This window comes from Myotis nattereri, assembly GCF_964212035.1.
Source record: "Myotis nattereri genome assembly, chromosome: 7".
NCBI lineage: Eukaryota > Metazoa > Chordata > Mammalia > Chiroptera > Vespertilionidae > Myotis > Myotis nattereri.
In genome coordinates this window covers 37,218,882-37,230,688 of record NC_138082.1, presented here as the reverse complement: position 1 = coordinate 37,230,688, position 11,807 = coordinate 37,218,882, and the positions used below count along the sequence as shown (strand labels likewise).

At 38.4% G+C, this 11,807-nt stretch overlaps 1 protein-coding gene across 1 annotated transcript in view; it reads right to left on the bottom strand.

Moving 5' to 3' along the window:
• Positions 1 to 2,017: 2,017 nt before the first annotated feature.
• Positions 2,018 to 11,807, bottom strand: part of NCKAP1 (NCK associated protein 1) — a 95,173-nt gene continuing 85,383 nt past the window's right edge. Inside the window, exons 28-32 of the mRNA XM_081095726.1 lie at positions 9,756 to 9,849; positions 7,734 to 7,850; positions 7,027 to 7,136; positions 5,589 to 5,678; positions 2,018 to 2,936 (exon numbers count right to left, since the gene is read on the bottom strand). Of these exons, the coding sequence (XP_080951852.1) occupies positions 2,820 to 2,936; positions 5,589 to 5,678; positions 7,027 to 7,136; positions 7,734 to 7,850; positions 9,756 to 9,849 (528 nt within the window). The 3' untranslated portion in view covers positions 2,018 to 2,819. The remainder of the gene's footprint in view (positions 2,937 to 5,588; positions 5,679 to 7,026; positions 7,137 to 7,733; positions 7,851 to 9,755; positions 9,850 to 11,807) is intronic.

Below are 11,807 nucleotides of genomic sequence, written 5' to 3'. Positions count from 1 at the left end.
GATACAAGATATTTATAATAATGAAAAACACGAAATGGCCTAAATGTCCATCCAAATGAAATTTTTAAAGTGGCTATGGTATGTATGGAGGCATTAAAAAAACATATCAAAGACTTTTTTCCACTATTGAGTGAAACAAGCCGATTACAGCCAAGCTACATGGTATGATCACATTATAGTAGAGAAAGCAACAAAAACAGTATTTCCTAGTGTAAATTTAGAAGAAAATAAGAAAAGTTAACATAAGATATTTGAAATAGTAGTTGTCAATTTAACTTCAATTTTCCAAGTTACTTTTGCCTCTTGTCTTTGTTATTAATCCTCGCCCAAGGATACTTTTCCATTGATTTTTAGAGAAAGTAGAAGGGATGGGGAGAGACAGAGAGAGAAATATCAATGTGAGAGAGCCACACATTGATTGGTTGCCTCCTGCACTGGGGCCAGGGATCGAGCCTGCAACCAGTATGTTTGGTCCCTTGGCTGGAATCAAACCCAAGGCCCTTCAGTCCACAGGCCAACACCCTACCCACTGAGCAAAACTGGCTAGGGTTCTTTCGACCCCCACCCCCACCTTTTTTTTTTAAGTAGAATGACTCTCTGTAAAGAATCAACAATACATCAGCCAGGCAGTCAGTCAGTTTAGTATTTGAGAAAAAAACTGGGACTAGACAAACTTCACATGACTAAGAGTGATCTTTTCTTGGCCTGAACAGGGATAAACAATGTCTCATGTACATCCATATGCCTTTCCACATATTACTCCAATCAAAGTGCACATATCAAATACCTACTTTACCATGCAGGATATCATTATTGACAAATTACCACTCTAGGATCCTGAAATGTCAAAACAACATTTAATCATAGTTTCAACTGTTCACTGTGTAATCAGGTTATTTCAAGTCTAACACTACTCCATTTAAATATTCCTTTTTAAAAAATCCTCATAGAACTACTGAGAAATTTTAGTAGATAGTAACAACTATTCTCTGCTTTAAATATAGACTGGAGAAATCACATACAAAATCCTATATAATAAAAGCCTAATATGCTAAGTGTCTGGTCAGCCATTCAACCAACCAAAGTGTAATATGCTAATGATATGCTAAGGCCACTCAACCGCTCTCTATGACATGCACTGACCACCAGGGGGCAGATGCTCTGACTGGTAGGTTAGCTTGCTGCTGGGGTCCGGCATATAAGGACTGAGCAAGACGGCCCAGACATGCCCTGGAGCCCTCCTGAGGTCCCTCCCCAGCCCGATCATGCACTGGTGGAATCCCTCGGACTGGCCTGTGCCCTCTCGCAATCCAGGCTGAGGGACCTCCCCCCCCACCAAAGGCACGAATTTCATGCACCGGGCCTCTAGTAGCATTATAATCTTGTGGCGTCTCAATTTCACTTCACTCTATGTATCTGAACAAAGAAAAGGATAACTGAGGACACAGCAACTTTCTTTTATCTTAACACAAGGTACCAGTGTATACATAACAAGCTGTGAACAACAGAAGCTCTGATACCAGAAACACAGTCTTTACAATGCCAAGCAAAGAGCAAAACATCTGGTTAGTTTTTAAATGAAATGGGCTGCTCTGCCCTCCATGTCATCCACCAAGCAACAGGCCTTTGATGTCTTTCCCATTCATTACTGATGTAGTTCTCAACATTTTCACTAGTTCCACCATCATTCCTTCTCCCCTCCCCATTCTTTCAAGTAACTCTGTCCATCTATCTGGTCACAGATACAATTAGCAGGCTGATGTCACACAAGTTTCCTTTTAGTTTTGAATTTTTAAAAATGTTTTGTAATTTTATTTTCTAATTTTAATATTTTTCCAGTGGAATGTTTTTCAAAACATTTAAACAAACCTTGTAATAGCTGACCTAGTGTCAAATGCTATATTTAGACATTTCTAAACTAAACTAAACTAAACTAAAGCTTATTTTAAACTAATACTTCCATGTTATTGAATAAATTTCTAAGGATCCCAAATTAAAGAAATCATTAAAAACGTGATACAGTCTAGTGTTTATTTTATGTTATGGCAGGTACACTTAATTTTCAAAAATTTAAAACATATAAAAAGTGGTTAGGGACTAACATTTTTATCCACAGTTGATAGTGTTTAAGATTATTTATTATACAGCAGGGTACAATGGTAGTGCTAATGCCAATAGGGCAACCATGGAAGTTAGTCTAAAAATTATCACTAGGCTTTATACAAGCAACAACATATGTTGCTGTTTTAGGATTTCTGGACATAGTCTGCTTCTAATGCTAAGCAGTCCTTTAACATTTTTAATGTTATACAGTGTTATAGTATTTAGTTTGGCAAATGTTTCAAAATAAAGTAGAAATGTATTCATAACATCACAGAAATGCACATCCAGTTTTGTTTTCAATAAGAACCATAGGTACAGATCAGAACTCTTCCCTATATGAAATAATTTACACACAGATGAATGCTATATCACTACCTAAAATAATCACTAAATACAATTCTTTTTGAGAAATAAACAAGCAAAGGTTTTTTTCATTATCAAATATCAAAAACAGAGATAATGTATATTTTTCAAACAAATGATACTCTAAAATTATAGGGATAATTTCTGTGAATTCAGTGAATGTGCAACCTAAATCAACCAAGTATATTGTAGTACAACTATATTAAGAAACCAATGATCAGAAAATACAACCATATGAAAAAAATTTATAATCCACAAAACTGTTTTTCAGGCCTTAAGGTAAAATAGCTCCACAGTTTACAGGTAAAACCCAGGCAACAAAAATGCGTGCTTGTCTTCAATAAGTAGATATTTTATGCAGAAGATGTAACACTTTGCTTGTAGACAGCATGGTATGCATTTCTCAGCAAGACATAAGGAAAACAAGATTCCAAAAGATCCATTGTTAGGAATGGGGATTCCTGCACAATCTGGAAAATTCCAAAATGCATTAGAATTCCAATTATTTATTATGAGAACATTTACTGACAACTAATAACCATAATTTTACATTGTTACATTGTTCTTACTAGAAATAGACACAACTTATTTTCCCTTTACTTTAAAATCTGAAAGGTAAGTGTGCCACGGTGAATGCTCTCAGAAATCAGTTAACCAATGGGAACATACTACACACTTTCATAGCCTTCAACAATATCTATACTAATAAAAGGGTAATATGCTAATTAAACTGGGAGACCTTCTGGACAAAGCCATGGTGATGGGGCCAAAGCAGAGGTGGTTAGAAAACATCAGGCCAGGAGGGGAGGGCAGTTGGGGGTGAACAGTTGGGAGCAAGCAGGATGGCAGGGGAGCGCAGTTGGGGGCGAGCAGGCCAGTGAGGGGGGCAGTTGGGGGCAAGCAGGCCGGCAGGGGGGCGGGGGACAGTTGGGGGCGAGCAGGCTGGTGGGGGGGCAGTTGGAGGCAAGAAGGCCAGCAGTGGGGTGGGGGTGGGGGGAGTTGAGGGCAAGCAGGCCGGCAAGGGGGGGCAGTTATGGATGATCAGGCCAGAAGGGGGGCACAGTTGGGGGCAATCAGGCTGGCAGGCAGAGTGTTTAGGGGCAATCAGGCAGGCAGGCAGGCAGGCAGGTGAGCGGTTAGGAGCCAGTGGTGCCAGACTGTGAGAGGGATGTCCGACTGCCGGCCGTCGGACATCCTCTGAGGGGTCCCAGATTGGAGAGGGTGCAGGCCAGGCTGAGGGACACACCCCACCGTGCACAATTCTCATGCACCGGACCACTAGTCCTATATAATAAAAGAGAAACATGCAAATTAACAGTCCACTACACTCAAGCCACGCCCACCAGCCACGCCCACCAGCCAATCAGGAGTGGGTATGCAAATTAACCCAACTAAGAAGGCAGCGGCCACTGAGCTGGAGCAGCAGGAGTCTTGGGTTGCTCCCAGTGATAGAGGAAGCCAAGCTTCCCGCCGGCCCTGGCCAGCCCTGGGCTACGTGCAAGGCTACAAAGTTTCAATTATATAAGATAAATAAATCCCAGATAAAAAGGAGAGGCTGGGAGCTTGGGTTGCCGGGGGGCATGGCCAGCCTGAAAACAGCCATCAGCCCCTCACCCAGGCTGGCCAGGCACCCAAGCAGGACCCCCACCCTGATCCGGGACACCCTTCAGGGCAAACCAGCCGGCCCCCACCCGTGCACCAGGCCTCTATCCTATATAGTAAAAGGGTAATATGCAAACTGACCCTAACAGCAGAAAGACTGGGAATGACTGGTCACTATGACACACACTGACCACCAGGGGGCAGACGCTCAATGCAGGAGCTGCCCTCTGGTGGTCAGTGAGCTCCCACATGAGGGAGCTCTGCTCAGCCACAAGCCAGGCTGACGGCTGCCAGTACAGCGGTGGTGGTGGGAGCCTCTCCTGCCTCCTCAGGAGTGCTAAGGATGTCCGACTGCAGCTTAGGCCTGCTCCCTGCTGGTAAGTGGACATCCCCCGAGGGCTGCCGGGCTGCCAGAGGAATGTCTGATTGCCAGCTTAGGCCCAATCCCCGGGGAGCAAGCCTAAGCCAGCAAGTGGTCATCCTCCAAGGGGTCCCAGACTGTGAGAGGACGCAGGCTGTGCTGAGGGACACCCCCCCCCCCCCCCGCCCGCCGAGTGCACAAATTTTTGTGCATGGGGCCTCTAGTATATATATATATAAAAGGCTAAAATGCTAAGTGTACCCTCGGGAGTTCGACCGGGAGACCAGGAGTTTGATCGCTCACTAAGACATGCGCTGATCACCATGGGGCGGTGCAGAATGAAGGCAGGCCCCAGCCAGCAGCTGAAAGACCTTGATTGACCCTGATCACTGGCAAGGCCTAGGGACCCTACCTGTGCACGAATTTAATGCACTGGACCTCTAGTGTTAGACATAAAAGAGAATACAAACATTTAAAATGGCCATATCTTGAAGTCCAAATGGAGACCCAAGACTAGACTACAAAGCAAAATTAAACATCAAATCAACTATAATTAAGTGGTGTAAAGCTGTAAGTTCTAGAGAAGTTCGAAAGAGAAGAAAGATTAACGTAGACCGGAGTAATCAGGAAAGTCTATACATAAAACGATTTGAGCTATGGGGTATGCTGAATCATTTAGACATAGACCTCTGCAGGTAAAGGAAATTATTCTAAGTGAGGAAAGAGCTTCATGGTAGAAACAAGCACAGCTGGTTCATGGAAGTCAAGAGAAGGAATGCACTATAGAATATTATAGAAAATTGTATCAAATGGGCAGAATGGGGTCAGACTACAGAAAACTGGAAGAGCTAAAACTAATACAGTAGGAAAATATAAGACTCAAGTGTTTCCCAACAAGTTAAAAAACTACAAAGAATACCTTAGAGGTAATGCTAACCTTTTATTTTGTTGTTTTCTGATATGATTACCATACTATAAAATACAGGTGATTGTCAATCTTTTTAGCAATTTTAGAAAGTGTACAGTTTGGGGGAATGAGCACCAGGAATAAAAAAAGCACCTCAGCTCTTATTGATATTTAATCACTAAAAGCCAAGAAAAGACAATCAGGAATGGCTGGAACTTCTTTGTTGTCACTAAAAATTAAAATGAGACTTACCATATCTAGCAGTAAATAAACAGATTCTCTATTTCTTGTTGTTGTTTTGTCTGTCTCCTGGCCAATTTTCAGTAGACTGGAGGATGCAAGCTGAAAAGTATACACACATTTTAAGTGAGTTTTTTAAATAAAATGTTCACCAGTGACTTTTTATTTTCAGTATGCTTAAACTTACAGCAAATTTTAATCACTCAGCTGCTTATATAATGAGCAATTAAATGACAAATAAGATTCTTTACATTCAAGCAATAATTTAGAGAGCTATCCTATATAATAAAAGGGTAATATGCACATTGACCCTAACGGGGGGGAACGACCAGTCACTATGATGTGCACTGACCACCAGGGGGCAGATGCTCAACGCAGGAGCTGCCTACTGGTGGTCCATGTGCTCCCACAGGGGAAGTTCCACTCAGCCATAAGCCAGGGAGCGGGCCTAAGCTGGCAGGTGGACATCCCTTGAGGAGTCCTGGACTGCAAGAGAGCGCAGGCGAGGCTGAGGGACCCCTCCCACCCCACCCCCGCAGTGCACAAATCTTTGTGCACTGGGCCTCTAGTTAAGGCATAAACAGATACAAAAATAAATGTAAGTAAATATTCTTATTGGTCTTTAAAACTGGTTATTTTTCAGGAAAAAAAAGATTTAATTTTTATCTTTCTTATATCTGTATTAACTATATTTCTTAGTTCCCAAATAAGAAAATTTCACACCAAGTTTGAATTAATGGGACATTAGGACAAGTCTTGAATAAAAGAAATACAGGAAATGAAAAAAGATTTTAAATCTCAATACTGTTTTCTTTGAAACAGACATTATTTTCTCAAGTTAGTACTATAATTGCTTTAAATGTTTTAAAAATAAACTTTTCTAAAAAGCTAACAGGATTTATAAGTTGAAAAGAAGCATTATTCTAGTGTTCATTATACCACGATGCATCTTTCCTTTAAGTAAAATATGGAAAAGCTACATTGATAAAGGAAAGAGAGCTACACTAATATTAGAAACTAGAGCTATACTTCATGAGGCCAGAGTTAGCACAACCACCCTCTTTTGGAAGTAGTTTGTCATCATTTTCAGTCTTTCTCCAAATAAATGAATATAAATAAAATATATCCTTTTAGACAGAACATCTTTTCTTTGCCTCAATTTTCCTTTGTTTTGTTTTTTCCTCTTTAAACCCTAGACAAAATTCTAAGGTACAACAAACATCAGCTTAGAAAAAAAAGTCATCCTGCAGAACTCAAAAACTGGGAGACTTCTATGTTAAGGGGGAAAAATGCAAAACCAACTACTCCTTGATTTTAATGCCCTGCCTTATTTGTTCCTCCTCCCTGCCCCCCAAATTAGTTAATTAAGAGAATTTATTCTCTTACATCTCATAGTTATTTTAAATTTTCTTTATAAAATGCCATGAGTTTTGCTACTGATAATACATACCGCCAGAAATTCTTTAAGACGATCTTCAATGCTTCCTTTGTGAATTGTAAACAAAGCTGCAGCAATCTGGTTGATGGCTTTGGCCAAGCAATGTATGTTATTGCAATGCCCTGAGAAAGTGCAAATAGGGTTTGAGGTTTGTGTGTGACCCCCAAATATTAAATAAGACATAGAGAATAGATCTTGAACGACTTCACAATCTACATATATAGTGATGTGATTAAAAACAAGGCTGGGGCATAATCTGCCTTGCTCTCCTTTCACTTACATGAGGACTAGTACTTTTAAAAATAGCACAGCAAGTGAGCAACAAATGATTATGTCTGTATTAAACAAGCAATTAAACCCCTAAAAGAAATCTTACATCAGTTTTATAATGTCTTAGACACGTAAAAAAAGAAATGTTTAGCTGCTTTACAAACATTTTCTTATCCAATCCTTAAAATAATCCTAAGAGATAGATACTCCCTTCACCATCCACCCCCTGCCACACATACATTCAAGCACCCATAAGCTCACATAAACGTTTCCTATATCAGAAAACTGGGATTTAGAAAAAGAAATACTGACTATTCAGGTTACAAAGCTAGTAAATGGCAGAACTTAACCCACATTTTATTATAAAAAATATTAATTACTTGAAAAGTATCTGCCATATCAAAACTCATAACTTTTCCATTGATAAAATAATTTTAGACCACAATTACCTTCTATAGCAGGGCTATACTGGGACATCACATTACTGGCCAGTGTTGGCAAAGAAACTGCCACAAAGACCATGAGGAGGCAGGCAATTTTATATTCTTCTTCTGGACTTATGTTTTCTAAGGGAGAAAAATTAAAAATAAAACCAAGGTATTTCTTCTAGATTAGTTAAAGAGTTGATCATCTAAACCAGAAAAGGCAAATTTAAATTTTTATATAAGGTATTTTACTTTGCCTCTACAAAACTGATCACAGTTTTTTTTACAAGAAATACAGAATGAATATAAATAATATATGTTACTATTTGCTATTATCAATTCCCAAGGCATATTTCAAAGGCTGCTAATATTTTTCTCTTTTTAAATTTTAAGATTACAGGGCAAAAATAAATTAGGATAATTGGAACCCAAAATTTCCTTATTGAAAACTGATGATAAAATTATTTACAAGAAAATTCTATTTACTACAGTTTAGAAAATTTATTATCTCATAAAATCCTTAATATTTTTTTTAATCTAAAATAGGTATGAATATAATTTGAAATGTACTATTTAAAAGGTATAAATTTGTAAAGGGACTGGATTTCCAACCTCTCCATCTTAGAAGACAGAAGGAACCAGTCATACATGAAAATAACTAGCATTGCCCAAGGCTTTTAAGATATAACCCTTTCAAAAATATTTATTATATTGTGAACCAAAATTGTGGATTACCTTGTGCCTGGGAACTTCTAGTCACCCTACTATTCACTATCATATATAACTAAGAGTTGAACATAAGAAAAGAGCCAGAATATGCTTTTAAAATTTGGTTGGTTATGAAAAATACAGCTGTAGCAAATTAAGTAATAGTAGTAATTATCCATGTGACTATAATTAACATACTGTATGAATTACAAACATAAAGCAATATTAAATCAAAAAAGAACTGATGAACTCAGTCATACAGGCAAAGGACTAGGGGAGGGCATTTTAATGCCAGAAACAGATGAAATGTTATCTAGAAATATCAAGAGCATTCTGGGTACTACATTTCACAGGGCTGGCCTCAAAATCTCTTAAATGTTTAATATTACATAATAATACAAAGAATCTTTATGGTTAGTAGCTCTAGTCCAGGGGTCCTCAAACTACAGCCCGTGGGCCACATGCAAATACAAATATTGTATTTGTTCCCGTTTTGTTTTTTTACTTCAAAATAAGATATGTGCAGTGTGCATAGGAATTTGTTCATAGTTTTTTTTAAACTATAGTCCGGCCCTCCAACGGTCTGAGGGACAGTGAACTGGCCCCCTGTTTAAAAAGTTTGAGGACCCCTGCTCTAGTCCTATTTAAAAAAGGACACCATTTTCTAGGTATCATCTCCATTAGCATACAAACAAATATGGGCATACACCTTTATTTTCCCACCTCAAAAAAACTTTCTCTTGATTTTACTTCTGCCACCAGCTACTATAATTTTATTTCTTTGCTCTTTTTTAAAGTAAAACTCTGAGAGTTTATCTCTAAATCCTTTTCTCCTATTCTCTGTTAAGCCCTTGCGAATCAGCGCTTTGCCCTGGAAACGCCATTGACACTGCTTGTGTCAGCATCACCCATTAATTCTACGCAGCTGATCATTCCCTTTCCACTTTCCTGGAAGCTACTGTTTCCTGGTTTTCCTTATCCTTCACTGGTTCTTCCTTCTCAGTTTTTTGTTTGTTTTTAGTAGTTCCTCCTCTTTTCTCTGAGCTCTTAAAGTTGAGAGCATCCCAGGGCTCAGACTGCATCTACTCCACTAAATGGATTTAGCAATCTAATCCAGTTTTATGACTTACATAATCTAATCTGTATGATGACTATGCTGTAACTTAACTTCCAGTATACAGAAATTTTTGCCTTTTCTGCACTGATATTTATCCCCAAAAAAGAAAAAAGCTTGACATAAAGTAGGCATTTGAATAAACAGATTAAGTATCACATCTATATCTGTGTTGCTCTGGTAATTTCAACTAAGACTACTACATCTTTACTAATGCATTTTACCTGATTTTTGTGAAGAGAGAGCTACAACAAGGGCAGGATCAATCTCACAAGGCAATCCAGCAGCTGATGATAACTCATATACATTCATTGCAACCTGAAAAGATATAAGAATTACTCGCCGAAACCGGTTTGGCTCAGTGGATAGAGCGTCGGCCTGCGGACTGAGAGGTCCCAGGTTCGATTCCGGTCAAGGGCATGTACCTGGGTTGCGGGCATATCCCCAGTGGGAGATGTGCAGGAGGCAGCTGATCGATGATTCTCTCTCATCGATGTTTCTAACTCTCTATCTCTCTCCCTTCCTCTCTGTAAAAAATCAATAAAATATATTTTAAAAAAAAAAAAGAATTACAGAGTAAGAGATATTCTCACAAAGTTCTGAGAAATCTCACTTCAGTAAGAAAAGATATATTGTTTAAATTAGAGTCTGCCTACAATAACACTACAGAATTTTGAAAACTTGCTTGAAGCAGGAGGTACAGCAAAACGAGGCTACACTGGAGTAGATGATTTGGTACTTTGTGGTGTGTTGCTGCTGGTTATAACTTCCTACTGTTAGCCAAACAAAACTTGTATACTTTCTGTGGCAAATTCCAACAGAATCATTCTTAAGTTATTATTTTTCTTAGAAGCATGGATGTAAAATATCAAGCCAAAAGAGATGAATAAATGAACAAAAGTGAATCAAAGGTACTGGACTTATGTTTATATCCATATTTATTGAGTGAAAAATTATAGTGGCCTCATCATATCTATAATGTGATAAATTACTTCTATAACAGTTTTAGGGAATACCGATTTAAAACCTGATCAAGGGCCCTGACCGGTTTGGCTCAGTGGATAGAGCGTCGGCCTGCGGACTGAAGGGTCCCAGGTTCGATTCCAGTCAAGGGCATGTACCTTGGTTGCGGGCATAACCCCAGTAGGGGGTGTGCAAGAGGCAGCTGATCGATGTTTCTCTCTCATCCATGTTTCTAACTCTCTATCCCTCTCCCTTCTTTTTGTAAAAAAATCAATAAAATATATTTTTAAAAAAGCCTGATCAAGGAATCTCTAATGACTAAGGTAATTTTTTTTGGTATCATATATGTACTCCAAATACTTAAGATATTCTGGCTGTTCCATACCTGTTAAAAACTACCTACATAATTGGTTACCTTTGATATTACAACAAACAGCGTAAGGTATGAAGTAAAACTGTGTATCTTAAAATAAATGGAAATTTCCATGGATTAAGATCTAGATAAACACACAGGTTTTGATGCATTATTCACTCTACCCACAAAAATTAACTCAAAATTAACTATAAAATTCTCAGAAGAAAACTATAGGCATAAATCTTTATGACTTTGGGTCAGGCAATGGTTTTTTAGATAAAAGCAATAATAGAAAAAAATAGATAAACTGGATTTCATCAAAATTAAAAATTTGTTCTTCAGAGGACACTATGAAGAAAATGAAATAAACCCACAGAATAGGAAAGATTTGCAAATCATGTATCTATTAATGAACTTGTATCCAGAATGTATAAAGAACACTTACACCTCAAAATTAAAGACAAACAACCAATTTGAAAAATGAGCAAAAGGATCTGAATAGACATTTCTCCAAAGAAGATATACAAACAGTCAATAAGCACCTGAAAAGATGTTCAACATAATTGCCACCAGGAAAATGCAAATCAAAACAGTATTTCACACACACAGTGTGTGCCATTCCACAAAGCTAGTGGGAATGCAAAATGATGCAGCCACTTTAAAACCATGTTGGCAGTTTTCCAAAAGGATAAAAAACACAAAGTTTCCATGTGATCCAGCAATTCCACTCCTGGAATATATGCAAGAGAAATGAAAGTGTATGTCCATACAAACACTTGCATACGAACATTGTTAGTAGCATTTATAATAGCCTAAAAGTGAAAACAATCCAAATGCTAATCAATTTAATGAATGGATAAATAAAATATGGTATACAGCCAGACAATGGAATATTATTTGGCAATGTAAAAATGAAGTACTGTCCAGACGCAGTGGCTCAGTTGTTGAGCGGCAACCT